The sequence below is a fragment of the Pseudophryne corroboree genome, chromosome 9 (assembly GCF_028390025.1).
Source record: "Pseudophryne corroboree isolate aPseCor3 chromosome 9, aPseCor3.hap2, whole genome shotgun sequence".
NCBI classification, from domain to species: domain Eukaryota; kingdom Metazoa; phylum Chordata; class Amphibia; order Anura; family Myobatrachidae; genus Pseudophryne; species Pseudophryne corroboree.
In genome coordinates, this window is record NC_086452.1 from 57,246,782 (window position 1) to 57,265,750 (window position 18,969).

General features: G+C 45.4%; 1 protein-coding gene across 6 annotated transcripts in view; it reads left to right on the forward strand.

The window, feature by feature from the left end:
- IPO13 (importin 13) overlaps window positions 1-18,969 on the forward strand; it is a 131,905-nt gene that overhangs the window by 87,530 nt on the left and 25,406 nt on the right. For all 6 annotated transcript variants that reach the window (XM_063939372.1, XM_063939367.1, XM_063939369.1 and 3 more), the window contains 7 exons: window positions 2,364-2,511; window positions 5,544-5,725; window positions 7,855-7,881; window positions 9,570-9,704; window positions 16,809-16,952; window positions 17,109-17,189; window positions 17,472-17,609. In XM_063939372.1, coding sequence (XP_063795442.1) covers window positions 2,364-2,511; window positions 5,544-5,725; window positions 7,855-7,881; window positions 9,570-9,704; window positions 16,809-16,952; window positions 17,109-17,189; window positions 17,472-17,609 — 855 coding nt within the window. The remainder of the gene's footprint in view (window positions 1-2,363; window positions 2,512-5,543; window positions 5,726-7,854; window positions 7,882-9,569; window positions 9,705-16,808; window positions 16,953-17,108; window positions 17,190-17,471; window positions 17,610-18,969) is intronic.

Consider the following 18,969-nt stretch of genomic DNA (forward strand, 5'->3'; position numbering starts at 1 on the left):
GCAGACTATTGCTCGCTGGATCTGTAGTACGATTCAGCTTGCACATTCTGCGGCTGGACTGTCGCATCCTAGATCAGTGAAAACCCATTCCACGAGGAAGGTGGGCTCTTCTTGGGCGGCTGCCCGAGGGGTCTCGGCTTTACAACTTTGCCGAGCAGCTACTTGGTCGGGGTCAAACACATTTGCAAAATTCTACAAGTTTGATACCCTGGCTGAGGAGGACCTAGAGTTTGCTCATTCGCTGCTGCAGAGTCATCCGCACTCTCCCGCCCGTTTGGGAGCTTTGGTATAATCCCCATGGTCCTTACGGAGTCCCAGCATCCACTTAGGACGTCAGAGAAAATAAGATTTTACTCACCGGTAAATCTATTTCTCGTAGTCCGTAGTGGATGCTGGGCGCCCATCCCAAGTGCGGATTGTCTGCAATACTTGTATATAGTTATTGTTTAACTAAAGGGTTATTGTTGAGCCATCTGTTGAGAGGCTCAGTTATTGTTCATACTGTTAACTGGGTATAGTATCACGAGTTATACGGTGTGATTGGTGTGGCTGGTATGAGTCTTACCCGGGATTCAAAATCCTTCCTTATTGTGTCAGCTCTTCCGGGCACAGTATCCTAACTGAGGTCTGGAGGAGGGTCATAGTGGGAGGAGCCAGTGCACACCAGGTAGTCCTAAAGCTTTCTTTAGTTGTGCCCAGTCTCCTGCGGAGCCGCTATTCCCCACGGTCCTTATGGAGTCTCAGCATCCACTACGGACTACGAGAAATAGATTTACCGGTGAGTAAAATCTTATTATTTTTTTTTTTGGTGTTTCATATTATTACTAGAGTGCATGATTTACCCACCATAACCCTGTATATCCTTATCCATTAGGAATTTATCTAGCCCATTCTTAAAAGTAGTGACCGAGTCCGTCATTATTACTCTCTTAGGCAGGGAATTCCAAATACGTATTGTCCTTACTGTGAAGAAACCTTTCATCTCAGTGTGAGAAATCTCCTCTTCTCTAACCTAAGCGGGTGTCCACGTGTCCTTTGTGATGATCTTACCAAAAACAGATCCCCTGCTAGCTCTGTGTATTGACCCCTTTTATATTTGTAAATGTTAATCATGTCTCCTCTTAATCTCCTCTTTTCCAATGTAAACATGCCTAGCCTAGCAAGCCTTTCCTTCCCCTTAATCAATTTGGTCGCCTGTCTCTGAACCTTTTCTATGTCCTAGAAATGCTGACTCATGGAACGGGAGGCATTTGATATGCCTGCTGTTGGGATCCCGGCGCACACCGTACCGGTGCCGGGATCCCGACGGCCGGTATGCCGACAAATATTCTCCCTCTTGGGGTGTCCACGACACCCCTGGCCACCGTGCCCGCAGTGTGGCGATCGCAAGGGACTCTTTTGTGCTCGTCCCGCTGCCTGCATGCTGGCGGTCGGCATCCCGGCGCCGGTATGCTGGGCGGCGAGATTCCAAGCGCAGGCAAAACATAGTAGACCACATGGAACAACCTAGTGATTTTCTGTAGCATGTTACAATTGCAGATATGCCAGAAAACAAAGAAATCCTATGTAGTGAGGGTAACTGGAACGAGCAGTGCTGGACTTACGGTGGTTTTCAGTAGGTGAATGGCCTCTACTGATACTGTAGATGACTGTTGCTCTCCAGCAGGATTATTAGGTTTATAGTTTTTCTTCTGTTATAACATCCGCTTAATTATGTGTTTCTCAGTCAGTGTCGCACTATAGGATTACTCGCAGAGGGTGGAACAGTGCGTTACTGGGCTTCAGAGCAGAATTTGAAACGCTCTGGCCTCCATGCCTTCATAATAGTAGAGAACTTGTAAGCTGGGGAGGGGGGAACCCCCCCCCCCCCCCTTCCCTCTAGCAGCTGCACCTGTATAGTTTAGTCTCGTTTACTTGCAACTGTTACAATAAACACATCATTGAAAAAATGTTGTAAACAGATTAGGAACACTACATTTTTTTATTTTATTTGAAGAAAACATTTAAGACCAATATTTTAAGTGATTTTGATTGATTACACATTTTAAGGTGGTTTAGTAATTAAAGTACCCAAATTAAATTGATACATGAAAGAAGGTACTTGGTAAACATTTACCATTCTAAAGAGGGGAACGGTTCAAGAGTTTAAGACAGTTGACTGTAGAATACACCTGGGACTAAGTGCATGACTCCTCACCGGAATACCGGACTGCATCAGAGCACTAACGTGAAGTGTGATTTCCCTTCCTTGTGTTATCCTTAATCAAGAATTTGGTTAGTTCTATAATATTTCATATTCTGGTGAGCTGAGTGTATATTTGGAGCACGGAACCAGTATTTATGAAAGTCTTTGTTGCCTCCAGCACACAGAAGCTTTGCTGTACGGCTTTCAGTCCATCGCAGAGACTGTTGATGTCAACTATTCTGATGTCGTCCCTGGACTCATCGGCCTTTTCCCACGAATCAACATCAATAATGTGCAGCTTGCCGACACCGTCATGTTCACTATCGGTAAGAAATCAGATAGATGGTTTGTTGGGCTACCAACTTCTGTATGAATTGGACACATTCCCTTTGAGGGAAACCCACCACTCTGTCAGTCACTGATTTCCAGTATAGTGCGTGTAGAGCATGGGAAAGAATAGTGTAACATGTTAGTGAGCAACTGTTTCTTCTATTGATTATAGAATAAATTTCTCAACGTACTTGTATCTAGAGAAAAATCCAAAATCACAAAAACGAGGGGGCGCTAGTCGGCTGGCTATGAGACAACAAATCGAGAATGACTGCTGCTTCACAAATTGAGGTGCTGAGCCTCAAAAAAAACAGAAACTGAAATATCAAACGGAGTGAAGCGCTATCATTATCGATAAAATAATTTATTTATTTTTTTAAAAATCAAAATATATTATTAAACATCCTGTGACTAAAAACATGTAAAATTTCTTTGAAACATACAAAAAAACACGGTAACAATTTACTGTAACTTACTAGCAAAATGCTCCTACTGATAGTGTATTCATTTAATGTTTAAAATTACATGATGTGACACTCTGCAATGGACCAATTAATTCAGCATAAATCTCCACCCGTATATCCACTAGACATAAAGGTCCATGTATTACTTTTTTAGGTGTATGTGAGAGTCCCTCAATAGTGGAATAATAAGCAAAGTCCACAATTAGTAATTCCACTTTTCCAGTGCTCCGGTATTATTAAACACAACTTAAGCGGCTTGGCAGGGGGTATTTAATTTGTATATTTGTTGTATATAGCACATTAACAGTTTTAAGCAGAGATGCTATTTGGCAGTCTGTTAATTATGCTTACCCCAGCCACCAGCCATCAGAAGTCTGATGAAACAGCCCCAGGATTGAGGCTGAGAAATGCGTCAAGTTCCCCGCCTGGCAATTTGCCTATCATCCTGCTGACTACCGTTAGATGCACGACTTATATCCGGCAGCACGGCTCGGACGTTTTCTACGGCAATTGCACTGCCCGGCACTCTGCACAGCATACTGCTGACCGCCACGGAGATACTAGATCCAGGCTGTTTCCGACAGCCGTTTCACAATCACAGAGAAAGAGCGGTCAGCCTCAGCCGCTTCATAACTTCAGTGAGAGAACGGTCAGCTTCAGCCGCTTTACAAACATAACGAAAGAGCGGTCAGCTTCGTCCACAATATGGATTAAAGACTCTTCAGTTATCCACAGCTCCGTTAGATTGGTTTTGGCATCAGTGCCGTCAAGTGGGTAGCCGGCGCCCACAAATTATCACACGACCATCTGCACCGCTAGTGGCTGGGGTAAGCATAATTAACAGACTGCCAAATAGCATCTCTGCTTAAAACTGTTAATGTGCTATATACAACAAATATACAAATTAAATACCCCCTGCCAAGCCGCTTAAGTTGTGTTTAATAATACCGGAGCACTGGAAAAGTGGAATTACTAATTGTGGACTTTGCTTATTATTCCACTATTGAGGGACTCTCACGTACACCTAAAAAAGTAATACATGGACCTTTATGTCTAGTGGATATACGGGTGGAGATTTATGCTGAATTAATTGGTCCATTGCAGAGTGTCACATCATGTCATTTTAAACATTAAATGAATACACTATCAGTAGGAGCATTTTGCTAGTAAGTTACAGTAAATTGTTACCGTGTTTTTTTGTATGTTTCAAAGAAATTTTACATGTTTTTAGTCACAGGATGTTTAATAATATATTTTGATTTAAAAAAAAATAAAAATAAATTATTTTATCGATAATGATAGCGCTTCACTCCGTTTGATATTTGTATCTAGAGAGCTCGTATCAAACCCACTTTACAAATGTTCTTCAGTGTTACCCAACTCATGGAATAGACATAGTAGCCCATGGGTCAATACAGCGTCATGTGGTGTGAATGAGCAGTGGGGATGGACGGGGCAGAGAGGAGGCAGTATCAGAAGACTAAAGTAGATCCATAAAAGTATATACAGAAGAGGGAGAGGAACTGCAGTATTATTGAAGGAGGTAACGATGAAGAGATGGATTGATAAATGGTGATGATAGAGGGTGCACATTGCAATGGAAAGGAGGATTTGGTGGTAATCCAAAAGTGAACGGATGAAGACGTCTGAGAATTTATATTGAGAAGTTAGACAAAGAAGTAAACATTTTGTACTGTTATGGATTAAAGGTGGGAGGGGGAGATTCAATTGTTTCCTGCACCCCCTGCTGGGCATCTTTAGCAATGGGCCTCTATCAGAGCTTTTTAATTTTTGCTCCGATCAGCTGCCAGTTACAGGTTAAGGCACGCTCCGGGTTTAGCTGTGCACGGCTAATCCGCTCCAGGTTTAGCTGTGCAAAGCCGCTAAACTCGTCTAAAGCGATTGAATGGATGTCCAAAGTCCAGCTTTGGGCGCCCAAACTACAGACTTTTTAACACGTTTTTTTTTCTTGCACCTCCTGAGGCAGCGAGAATTTTTTTTGACTTCCACAGCTAATGGGTGTCTATTGGAGCAACAATTTAATAGCTCTGATAGACACCAATTGCTTTAGTCGACCAGAAGGTGGTGCGCGCCACAATTCTCTTGGTCCCAATAAATCTTCACTTTTGTACGCAGGAAATGAGGGGGCAGTAGATGAGTTACTGTTTTTGTAATATACAGACATCAGAGCTGCATCCCGTGCCAGGAACTATTATGTAGAGGTCAGTTTGGGACAGCAATTTGTGGGTTGAGCCTGAGATAGTGGTCAGCCTACAGTGTACAGATTAATGGAGGTATCTTTATGGAGCGATGACTGGTGTAGAAAAGTAGATTAATGTAAAATCACAGCTCAATGGGAAAGACATTATGCAGCAGTATTGGTCAACAATCACCTTGCAGTGAACTGTGACGTAAGTCTAATATATGTATGGAATAATCAGACCCTGAGTTAGTCACCTTGAGAAACTTGTTGCTATGTCTATTTATCCCACTGACTGCCTTCTAGACAGGTGTTTAGAAGCCGTATAAATGCATCAAGTGCTGTTCTTTGTGTGTGCTAATAGGGGCATTGGCTGAATGGTTGGCAGACCACCCAGTAATGATCAGCAAGGTGTTACCCTTAGTTCTTCATGCTTTGGGGAACCCTGAACTGTCAGTGTCTAGTGTATCTACCTTGAAGAAAATCTGCAGAGAGTGCAAGTACGATCTCCTTCCGTATGCTGCCAACATCGTCGCCGTGTCACAGGTAATTACATCTGTATGTTCCAGAAATGTGTTCACACTTGTCACTCACCCCCTTGGATGATGTAGCTTTTGAACAGGAATGATAATTAGTTTAATACAGATAGTTGTCTTTGCACTATTTTTAACTATATCACTCGTATAACTGTATATGGTGGATCTACGCAACAACTATGGGTACAATTGATGTTTTATCCAGCTTTTAATGCTTCTACAAGGATAATTATCAACTTACCCTGGATCATAGGATCCTGAATCCGTAAACTGACGTATGGAAAACTACTTGTGACTGATACAAGTGAGTGTTCCAAATCATACAGCTGTGCATTCATTATGGGAACGCAAACAGCATAGTGTGTTATTCAGATCTGATCGCTGCTGTGCGTTTTTGCACAGCGGGCGATCAAATCCGAACTGTGCATGCAGCTGAGCCGCAATGCGCAGGTGCGTCGGTTGGCTACAACGGGCATCAGTGGTCAGCGACGGGATGGTGCAAAGGATCCATTTGCACAGGCATTCGCAAGGTGATTGACAGGAAGAGGCCGTTTGTAGGTGGCAACTGACTCTCTTCAGGGTGTGTCCGTAAAAACGCAGGCGGGCTCAAGCGTTTTCAGGGAGGGTGTCCGACGTCATCTCCGGCCCCTATCACCAGGATTCAATCGCACTGGAAGAGTAAGTCCTGGGCTGCGCAGAGACTGCACAAGCAGCTCACCTACACGTGCGATCGCACACTTTCACAGCTAAAATACACTCCCACTGTAGGCGGCGACTATCTGATCGCAGCGATCAGATCTGAATTAGGCCCATAGTTAGGATTGGAGAATGACTCCTACACCAGCTGAGCAGACAGGGGAGCTTCTCCCATATGTTTGAGGCAGTGTCCTGATGGGGTCTTATGCAGATCAAAAAGCTGAAAATGTAGTCCCCGGAGTTGTCGATGGTCTCATCCCATGCATTATTCTACCAACCCTTGCCTTACATTTCTGCAAAGCATCTTTCAGTTGAGCAAGGTCCTCTTACCTATTCGTCCGTCTGTCTGTCTGTCTGTTTTATTACTGGTAGAAAAAGGGAGAAAAATCAGATGCCTTAACCTTCTAATTAACCATTCCAATCTGAATGCCGCTCCTTAAAAAAGAAGGGGATAGCTAAGCCACAAAAAACCAAAAGAAAAATAGAACACACAGAGCTCATTTAATATCGTTCAAATGAAAAACATTAAAAAATGTATTATATATAGAATATCAATATTAAAAAACGCAGTGTAAAATGCTGGTGCTGTGTAAGTATTTATAAATAAATAACTCTGGGTGCTGTGTTGAAGCTCGTAAGGTCCATACACATTAGACGATGTCGCTCTGTGAGCGACATCGTCTAATGTTTCCCCCTCCCGGGCCGGCCGGTCGGCTGCCGACTGTACACACTGAGCGGTATGACCGCTTATATCGCTCAGTGACGTCACGCCCCCGCCAGCCCTACATAACGGTCGTGGACGACAGTCCACATCCTTTATGCATGCCCTACCGACAGCGACGATCGTTGCCGACCCGCGGGGCTGCGCATCGGTCGTCGCTGGTGGTATACACACTTGACGATAAAATGTGCGACGTCGCTCAAGGAGGGGGGAAATGAGCGACGTCGCTCATTTTATCGTTAAGTGTGTATGGACCTGTAGACAGGAACTTTTAAAGGATTGCTGTAAAATAAAACAAACAAAAAAAAAACATTCTTATTATAAAAATTAAGAACGTTTTAAGCTCCATAAAATCTTGGATCTGTACTTTTTATGATATTTCATTTTTAAATATTACGTGAGTGTTCATCTTTGGGGTCAATTCAGCGAAAAGCAGTGCGCACATAACCCACACATATGGTAGCCCAGGGATCGCATATTTTTCTTCACAACCCTATGGGACCGCAAACAAAAATGCATGTATTTTGCCACTAAATTGGGGCGATGTAGAGGCTGTTTCAGGCATTCTAACGGCACATCACGAGTTTCCCAAACATGATTGAATTGACCCTAAAATTTCTAACCGTAACAGTGCACTACAGATATATGGTAGGGTTCCTCTTATACGGTGATCTGCGGTGAGACTGTAACATAATCATTGTGTAATGCTTCTCTCTTTTCAGGATGTGCTGCTGAAACAAATCCACAAGGTAATATTGATCATTTATATTTTTGGTATTTGTAAAATAGTATTAATCGACTGTATGGGGGGTTCTTTGGATTTGGTTTGTTTCCAGTCTGGAAGCGGTGACCTAATGCATGGTTTAACGTACTGTTTGTAGAGTACAGCTTGCATGTTTTTACACTGTGGGTGCTGTGTTATGGAGTATAAACAAGCATGGGTGACCGAGTCATACGCATTTCACTCTCTGAGTGTTGTAACTGGACTAAACCGGGTGTCCCAACATACTCAATGTTTAGTAAGGGCATGTCAACTGAACAGCATGAATACTGTTTCCAGGCATATACAATGAAGTGCCAAAAGTCATGGGATTGCAGTATGTAATGGTAGATGGCGACAGCGTTCTGTGACGTCTTGGAAATGGCCAGACCTGCATCAGTTGTAATCTGGCACCCGTTTGAACACCGAATAGACTGCTCATGGCAAGATGACGTGAATTGCTGGACTTGAAACGGGGCATGATAGTGGGTGCCCGACAGATGGGACATTCCATTTTCGAAGTTGTGCGGATATTCAACATTCCTCAATCTACGGTGTACTGGGATTACCTCCTGGAAGGCATTACCACCCACCGCAGGCAGCACAGTGGCCGACCACGGGTGCTTAATGATCATGATCAGCAGGGTCTGGCCAGAATTGCCACATACAGACGTGGTAAAAGGCAAGCAAACTGGCACAAATCACATCCACATTCAATGCAGGAGGTACCAGACGCATATCCACCAGGTCAGTGCAGCGTTCTTTAGCTTCCATGGGATATGGGAGAAGAAGGCCCACCAGAGTGCCCCTGTTAACACTACAACACCAGACATAGTGCCTCACCTAGGCTCGTGAGGTCGCTAATTGGACCCTGGAGGACTGGCAACAGTTAGCGTGGTCAGATGAGTCACTTGCAGTAGGCCTGATGGTGGGATTCTGGTGTGGCATGGACCCCAGTTGTCAACAAAGCACCGTGTAGGCTGGTGGTGGTTCTATAATGGTGTTAGGTGTGTTCACGTGGCATGGGTTGGGTCTGCTGGTCAGCATGAACACATCATTGACCGGCAAACGTTACATTGCAGTGCTTGGTGACCATTTGCAGCCTTTCATGGAATTCATGCACCCCCCACAATGATGGAATATTCCAGCAGGATAACGCACTGTGTCAGCTGCCCCAAGTTTACCAAAATTGGTTCGAGGAGTATTCTGGAGAGTTCTGACAAATGGTGTGACCACCAAGTTCGCCTGATATGAACCCAGTTTAGCATTTATGGGACGTGGTGGAGAGCTCCATTCTCACCCAAGATCCTGCACCTGTGGGATGCTATCCAGACAGCATTGGTCAACATCTCTCCAGAGGTGTTACGTCCATTTGTGGAAAGATGCCATGTTGAGTCGTTACACTTCGCCGGGCTAAGGAGATCACACATGATACTAGGCACCTATACCATGACTTTTGGCACTCCAGTGTAATTTGCAGTAATTAGAAGCTAGTATAAGTGCTTCCTCATGATGATGGCTACTACCAAACCAAGCGATAGGTGGTGGGCGCAGTGATAGATGCATTAAACTTTGCATATGAATATCCACTTTTATTTCTGTACATGCAATGCAATTGATTTTTGTTCAACTGTGCATCAGGCCCAGGGTCTATAAGAACCAGATCTTCTCTTACAGACCAGTCAGTGTATGTGGCTGATGCAGGCGCTGGGATTCCTGCTGTCTGCGCTGCAGGTGGAAGAGATTCTTCGCAATCTACATTCGCTCATCACCCCGTATATACAGCAGCTGGAGAAACTGGCCGATGAGACAGTAAGTGGCACTTGCAGCGCTCTCTGAACTCTATCTCTGCATGGTGTGCTCGTTATTCTCTAGAAGAGTCTACAAACATATTTAAATAACAGCATTGCGTTTTCATTTTATTTATCTATTTATTTTTTATTATTGTTTTCTCCTGGGCCCCTAATCTGAGGAGGACTGTACTAACCTTTACTGCACACTATACATAGGTTACTTTCATGTGTCCTGATCGTGTTCTAACAGCAGCGGCTTTTCCTGTTTCCATTCATCGTTATGCCGTGCCAAATTGGCTATTGTTTTAAAGGCTATTTATACAGGGAAACCCAGCTTAACTCTGAGGATATGTTCTTCAGTAGTAGAGGGCTATATGAATTATCGATAAGCTGTACATCAGTGCAGGGGAGGTGCCGACATCAACCCGACAGCGAGGGAGCAAGTAAGAATATTTACTGACACAGCATGCGGTGGTGCAGAGTGTGAATCAAGCATTCAGTGCAAATGAGTGGCCGTAAATAAGAAAATGGAGCATGTGCGTTGTAGTGAATCGGCACTGTGCAAGGAAGCGTTCAGCGGGGTCAAAGTGTATTAGGGAAAAACCGCCTGAACTCCTTATTACTTTTCAGTTTGTAAAGATAACCATTTTTCTCTTTCATCCACTAGGGGACACTGGAGTCCTATACAGTAGGGGTGTGAAGCCTAGAACCGGAGGTGTGGCACAATCTTAAATTAGCATTGTCTGCACAGCCGGCTCCTCCCCCTTCACATCCCTCATCCCTCAGTTTGAAAAATTGTGCTGGAGGCACAATACGTGGAGCACTTGAGCTCCTGATAAAAAATCTAAAAGGGGCTGCGTAACCCTAATAAAGGGGGGACAAAGCTGCCTGATAGCAGAGAGACAAAGATCCCTATTGAAGGGACCTGCAGCTCTCCACAGGAGATCCTCCAGAGTCCTCAAAAGTGAGTACTGTTAGCAAAAGATAGGGCCTTTTTAGGTATAATTATTATTATTATTATATTATTTTTTTTCCCTTTCTCCCCTTCCCTACACTCTCCTCTCTAGGAGGCTCATTAGAAACGCTCTCACTCTCTCTCTCTAAAGGGTTCAGCGGCCGGCGCCAGGTGCGGCGCGGGACTCAGCGTGTCTTCCCTGCGTGCAGGGAGAGACGGCTGAGCGGAGCGCTGAACAACAGACGAAGCGGTGCACAGACACCGCTTCGGGAACCAACCCCGACGCGCACTGACCAGCGGGTTCGGCGCGCGTCAGCCAGGGGCAACGGCGCGCGCGCCGGCCAGCGGGAGGGAGTGGGAGCCTCAGTTAGACGCCGCGCGGCTAAACAAGCGCGCGGCGTTGGGAGTAGACTACAAAAAAAAATATTGTGTTAACTGAGAGCTGTATGTTTTACAGTTTAGTGGGGGCCATGTTTAGTTACAGGAAGAAGGTACCTCCTTCTACCCCCCCCCCCTCTTTCCCCCTCAGTAATGAAGGGATTTGGTTTTTTATTACAAATGGCTCCCCCTGCTGCACTGTTTGGATAGTGCATGCATTATTCAGAGATACATTCTACTAAAACAGCTCCCTCTGCTGCACTGTTTAAATAGTGCATAGATAATAACAGTAGGGATATTCTCCTAAACAGTTCCCTCTGCTGGTGAAAATAAATATCTATGAGGATCTCCTGAAAAGTGATCATGCTTTACAATTTATATTTTCAAGGGACTTCTATTTCAAAGATCCTGAAGAAAACACACGGAAGCAGGCGGATACCAACTCTAGCATCGTAGCTGCTATACGGTTGGGGTGTGGGAGTTGAGAGTCGGCTGGTGTTTTTATTTTCTTTTATTTATTTAATTATTATTTTTTTTCTCTAAAAATAATTGACCTGCCCCTTCTCCATAAGAGAGGGCTGGTAAAAAGAACATTTCCAGCCGGATCCAATACCTTCGCTTCCGTCATCTCCCAGTCTTTCTCTTCCTAGTTTAAAGGGTGAAAGCGCTGCGTAATAACCCAGTAGAGGGTTTTAGAAACAACATGTCTAAGGCAACCAAGACCTCAAAGACCTGTTATGTCTGTACGAAATGTAACAAGAAGAGCACGCGGGTTGGCAGCTCCGGGGTGTGCGACTCCTGCTTAGACAAGGACGCACCACGTGGAAGCAGTGCTCTGGCTAAGGCATGGGAAGACAACCTTGCTAATAGAATCTCCAAGGAGATGGCAGAATCGCGCAAGCAGCAATCAGAATGGGCTGCGGGATTCTCAAAGACGATGGAGGAATTTCTCATCAAGTTAACGCCGCCCGCACAAGTAGAAACAACTGTGCGCAAGGCAGTTAAAAGAACGTCTCCTATTATACCGGAATCAGAGGAGGAAGAGGTTTTTCTTCTTGATACGGAGGAAGGTGAGTTAATTGAACCCAACCTAGATGCCGATTTTCCGGAAGAAGACACAGCAATATCTGGTCTGGACTCCTTGATTGACGCGGTAAAGGAGATCCTAAACTTTCAGGTGGAAGAAATACGGGAGCCGGAAGAATTCTAGTTGTTCGAATCCCAAAAGCCGCGTTCAGCAGCGTTTCCCGTACCTAAATCCCTCCAGTCTCAGATGGAGGAGGCTTGGAAACAACCAGACAAACGATTTCAATTTCTGAAACGGTTTCAGATAACTTATCCCCTACCTAGGGGTGTAATGGACAAGTGGGAAAATCCGCCGGTAGTGGATGCTTCCCTAGGAAGGTTGTCAAAGAAGACAATCTTACCGATTCCTAACGTTACTACTTTAAAGGATGCGTCAGACCGTAAGGTTGACACAGCGTTAAAGTCAATTTTCGTAGCAGCTGGTGCAGCGCAGAGACCTGCGATCGTCTGTGCTTGGGTTAACAAGGCCATGGGTGCATGGTCTGGACGTATTGTACAAGCTATTGAAGAGGAAAATAGCTTAGAAGAGATTACCCAACTGGCGGAACACATTCGAGAATCGGCTTCCTACTTGTGTCAGGCTTCGAAGGATATTAGCAGAATCGCATCACGCATATCTGCATCGGCCATATCGGCTAGACGGATTTTATGGCTCAGAGAATGGCAAGGAGACTCTGACACCAAGAAGGCAGTAGAATCCATCCCCTTTGGGGGTGATATGCTGTTCGGACCAGAGTTGGACAAGTGGATTTCGCAGGCTACAGCGGGGAAGTCCACTTTTCTACCTACTCCTTATACGAGAACCGCTCCACAGACTAGGAGAGGTTATTCGGGACCAGCATTTACTTCATTTAGATCTCAGTCCTTTCGAGCCAGAGGAAGGGGTTTCGGTACACAAGCACGTGGGGGCAGAGGTAGAGGCCGCTCACAAACAGCAACCAGAAAGCAGGATAAACCTGCTGACAAGACCGTGGCATGACGGCCTCCCGACTCACCTGGGGTCCCCCTTGGTGGGCGGCCGACTGGAGGGTTTTCAAGACATCTGGGCCAAAACCTCACCAGAACTCTGGGTGAACAACTTGATCTCTCAAGGATACAAACTGGAATTTCAGCAGAGGCCTCACAGTCAGTTTTTTACAACAGGATTGCCTCAGTGTCCTCAGAAAGCAAGGGCACTACGGGCAGCAATTCTCAAATTGCTACATGCAGAGGCCATTATTCCCGTTCCCACTTCTCAGAGAGGAACGGGATTCTATTCCAATCTTTTTGTCGTGCCAAAGCCAGACGGGACGGTCAGACCAATACTCAATTTAAAAGTTTTCAACCAGTTTTTAAGAGTCTACAAATTCAAGATGGAATCAATCCAATCAGTCATTGCAGGCTTAGAACAGGGCGAGTTCATGGTATCCATGGACATAAAGGATGCATATCTGCATATTCCAATCTGGACTCCTCACCAGGCTTACTTAAGGTTCGCACTGGTGGCAGATCACTACCAATTCCGGGCATTGCCGTTCGGCCTAGCATCAGCCCCAAGAATTTTCACAAAGATCATGGCGATCATGGTTGCAGGACTGAGACTGTTGGGGGTCACGATTATACCTTATCTGGACGATTTATTGATCAAGGCTCCATCTCAAAATCGACTGCTCAAGGATGTTCAGACATCCCATCAATTCCTAATTCAACATGGATGGATTGTCAATTTCCAAAAATCCAACCTCATACCGACTCAACGGATTCAATTCCTCGGTCTCATCTTGGACACGGTCCTATTGCGGGTGTTCTTACCAGAGAACAAGGTCCAGGACCTACAGAGATTAGTGGCTCAGGTAATGAGGACGCAAACCGTTTCTCTGCACCTCTGTGTCAAACTTGTCAGGAAGATGGTGGCGTCGTTCGAAGCTCTCCAGTACGGCAGACTTCATTCACGACCATTCCAGATGAACCTCATTGCTCAAGGAGCAGGCTCACACTGGCATCTCCATCGGAGAATTCGACTTCACCCACAAGTACGGATCTCCCTGATATGGTGGTCACTACAAAAGAACCTTGCAGCCGGCAAGAAATGCGGCATTTGGGATTGGAGGATCCTGACGACGGATGCCAGTCTCAGAGGTTGGGGAGCCGTCCTAGAGGACCATCAGTTTCAAGGACCGGTGGACGCTACAGGAGAGCAAACTACCCATAAACATCCTCGAACTAAGAGCAGTTTACAATGCACTTCTCCTAGCAGAAGACCTAGTCGTGAATCAGCACATCAGGGTTCAGTCAGACAATGTCACGACGACGGCTTACAAACCGTCAAGGAGGAACAAAGAGCAGGATGGCGTTAAAGGAGGCCACAAAGATCTTGTTGTGGGCAGAAAGAAGAGACATCATTCTCTCCGCAGTGTTCATTCCAGGTGTGGAGAACTGGGAAGCAGATTACCTCAGTCGCCAGGACATGCATCCGGGGGAGTGGTGCCTTCATCCACGGATTTTCAACATGATTGTGAGAAGATGGGGTCTACCTCAGGTGGACCTAATGGCGTCTCGACAAAACCATCAACTGCCCAGATATGTGTCAAGAACTCGAGACCCAGCAGCAGAAGGAGTGGACGCATTAACACTTCCGTGGTGTTACAGAAGGGTTTACATATTTCCACCATTCCCACTCATACCCAGGGTTCTGAAAAGAGTAAAGCGGGAACGAGTGTGGGTTATTCTAATCGCACCAGATTGGCCCCGCAGGAGTTGGTACACCGACCTGCGAGGGTTACTTGCGGAAGATCCTTGGAGGTTACCTCAGAGAGCGGACCTGCTATCTCAGGGACCGTTCCTGCACCCCGACCTAAACAGGCTGCGTTTGACGGCGTGGCTATTGAAACCCGGATCTTAAGAAACAGAGGGATCCCACGAACGGCCATTCCTACAATGATTGCCGCTAGGAAGCCGGTCACAGCCAGGCACTACTACAGGATCTGGAGACGGTACATGGCTTGGTGTCAGGAACGAGGATGGAATTCATCAAACTTCCATTTATCGCGACTTCTACTGTTCCTTCAGGCCGGTCTAGAGGGAGGACTCAGATTGGGCTCTTTGAAGGTTCAGATTTCGGCTCTCTCCATTCTTTTTCAACAGCGGCTAGCATCCTTGCCAGAGATTCAAACCTTTTTACAGGGGGTTCTGAGGATTCAACCCCCTTTTCGTCCTCCCACGGCACCATGGGACTTAGGTTTGGTGTTAGAATATTTGAAGTCACCGATTTTTGAGCCGTTGACACGTACAGACCTGAAATATCTTTCTTGGAAGGTCACGTTATTACTTGCCTTGGCTTCGGCTAGGCGGGTTTCCGAGTTGGGAGCCTTATCCTGTAAGAGTCCTTTCTTAGTTTTTCATGAGGATAGGGCGGAACTCCGTACAAGAGCAGACTTCCTTCCGAAGGTGGTGTCGGGGTTTCATGTAAACCAACCAATAGTGGTCCCATCTTTCCAGAGTCTCACAGATGAGGACGTGTCATTGGATGTTGTCCGAGCTTTACGGGTATACGTACAGGTTACGTCATCTTTCAGAAAGTCAGACCATTTGTTTGTTCTTTATGATGGGCCAAAGATGGGTTGGCCGGCCTCTAAGCAGACTTTGTCCAGATGGATTAGACTTGCCATTCGGCAGGCTTATATTTCCTGTGGCAAACAGGTGCCGGTTCAGACGGGTGCTCATACTACCCGATCAGTGGGTGCCTCGTGGGCGGCTGCCAGGGGTGCTTCCACTACTCAACTTTGCAGAGCGGCAACGTGGTCTTCAGCCCACACGTTCGCGAAATTTTACAAGTTTGATACTTTTGCGTCCGGAGAATCTAAGTTCGGACGTTTAGTTTTGCAGGCCACCGACAGCACTCCCTCCCTGGGGGAAAACTTTGGGACGTCCCCTACTGTATAGGACTCCAGTGTCCCCTAGTGGATGAAAGAGAAAAGAGGATTTTGGTACTTACCGATAAATCCATTTCTCTGAATCCTCTAGGGGACACTGGACGCCCGCCTCGGTGCTGTCAACCTGCTGTGTTCAAAGTTCTTGTTTTAAACGGTTCGTGCAAACAGCGTTAGTTATTCGGTTAAGAGTTCTTGGCCGCTGTTTGATATGTTGTACGGTTCGGTTCCTCGCCATGGGCTATAGTGTCATGTCCTATTCTCTCAGTCAAATTTTTCAGACTGAGGGATGAGGGATGTGAAGGGGGAGGAGCCGGCTGTGCAGACAATGCTAATTTAAGATTGTGCCACACCTCCGGTTCAAGGCTTCACACCCCTACTGTATAGGACTCCAGTGTCCCCTAGAGGATTCAGAGAAATGGATTTATCGGTAAGTACCAAAATCCTCTTTTTTTCTCTCTTTTGAATGTGAAAAGGAAGAGCACATATATGTAACTTGACATTCCATTTTACAGAACAGCGGGAAGCTGAGGTCTGCCAGGTGCTGCTGTATAGCCACGCCCACTAATCATCACTATTGCTGCTGCTGTATAACCATGCTCCCTAATTACTCTTTCTTTCCGTGACTTCTCTTTACATCCATTTTCTAAAAATATATATGGCTGTTCAGTAATAAGGACCTCCGTACACTACATGGTATTGGATGTTAGTAGCATGTCTCCTAATTATAAATGATAACTATATAAATAATGAGAAACCACCTTGTAGCATATCATTTATTTCCTCTTCTTTGCAGCCAAACCCCTCAAATAAATTAGCAATAATCCACATCCTGGGGCTTCTCTCCAACCTGTTCACAACGCTGGACATCAGCTGTCATGATGACGAGCGTGAAACGGCAGAGGTGAAGAAGTTACCTGTTGTGCAAGGACCGAACCCGGTGAGTTACAAGATTTGGCCTGTTGGTTTAACCGCATTAATCTGTTATGCAGTCATCTGCGTCACCCTGTACAAAACTCAGGCATTGGTAGGTGGGCAATCCCTTTATACTGTATAGCACTGTTCTCACCCTTGGACATTGCTGTGTCTGCTGCAGGTGGTGCTGGTTCTGCAGCAGGTTTTCCAACTGATCAGAAAGGTTCTGAGCACATGGCTGAACGACGCACAGGTTGTAGAGGTGAGTGCGGCGTACTAGGAGATAAACTGTCCCTGTCCTCTTTCTTCTTTCTCACTGCACCTGTATCTCTAGCAGGAATAATTGCTGTCTTTTATATCAAGTGTCTCTATCCCAGTACTCTTTATATCATCCCAGAGGAGACAGTCTGTATGTTGTACTCTCGTTTTATGTTGATAAAATAACGTTTTATTTCTTAAATGGAGTTAGTCATGTTGCACTCAAGTGTTTTATTGATCTCCGTCTTCATCGTCTGCCTCCCTGAGCTTTCTGAGTCTATTACAGGCGGTGTGCGCCATATTTGAGAAGTCTGTGAAGACGTTACTGGATGACTTTGCTCCTATGGTGCCTCAGCTGTGTGAGATGTTGGGACAAATGTACAGCACGATTCCACAGGCTTCCGCCATTGATCTTACTCGACAAGTAGGTGGCTTGTTGTGTGAGAAACAGATGCTTCTATACCGAGAATAAGCAGCTCGAAAAGACATAGAATATCTTGTTTTATACATGGTAGATGGTATGTCAGGGGACTCGAGACTGGACATGGGCGTCACCATCATCTTCTCCCTGTTCCTCTTCTGTGCTCCTATTGGCTGCTTCATACTGTATTTAGACATTTGGGTCATGGGAAAGCATGTTGTATGAAACCTATTAATAATAACAACACCACACAGTGTGCATTGTGTAATCGCTGGTAGCTGCTGGTAATAGGCAGAATGAATCACAAATTTGCCAAAACATTACCACAAAATAAAGACTATATTAAGAAAAATACCAGAAAGTTAGTTCAACACTATTGGAGATCTATCACTTCCATGTATTGACCCCATTCAGCAAATATTAGTACTTCTATTTAGCCATAATGAATAACCTCTCGCACACAGTTGGTCAGGATATAAACACCAGGAATTGTAGATTATGCAGGCATACTTGATAATGGCAATATCGCAGCTTTCCACATCGATTACAGCCACATATGTAGGGTGCTAGCACATCTTAAGCAGTTTCCTATTCCTGTGATAGTATATAGGAAGGAAGTATGGAATTGCATCTAATATAAGACAGGTATTTGGTATCTTTATGTGGAAACAGAGGAAATCCGTAAATACAGTAATTGCTGCTGTATGGTGTTAATGCCACATACAGACGTGGATAACTGCCTCTTCCTGCAGTCACAGTAAGGAGGTCTGCTGAGGAATGTACTACATCTAGACATCATCACTGAGTTCCTCCCACAGTCACTGCGAGGAGCTCTGCGACACAGGCTAATCGTAGGAATGTCATGCACAAGGATGTGATTACTGAGCTCCTCCTACAGTCACCGTAAAGAGCTATGCTACATAAAGATAACCAGCTGAGGAATGTACTACTCCTAAATGTCATCACTGAGTTCCTCCTACATTCACTGCGAGGAGCTCTGCTACACAGGGTAATGAGAGGAATGTCATACAAAGGCCTGATCAGTGAGCTCCTCCTGTATCACTGTGAGGAGCTCTGCAACACAAGGTATTGGGTGGAATCTTATTCACAGACTTGATTTAATGTATTTGTCACTATTAGGAGCACTGCTTCTCAAGGTAATATGTAGTGTAAAGCAGTACAGCACTTTGAGAGCTCTGCAAAATCATATTTCTCTTAACATCCTAGAGGATACTGTGGTTCCAATTAGTACCATGGGGTATAGACTGGTCCACTAGGAGCCATGGGCACTTTAAGAATTTGATAGTGTGCGCTTGCTCCTCCTACCAGACTCGGTTTAGAAAATGTGCCCGGAGGAGCCGGT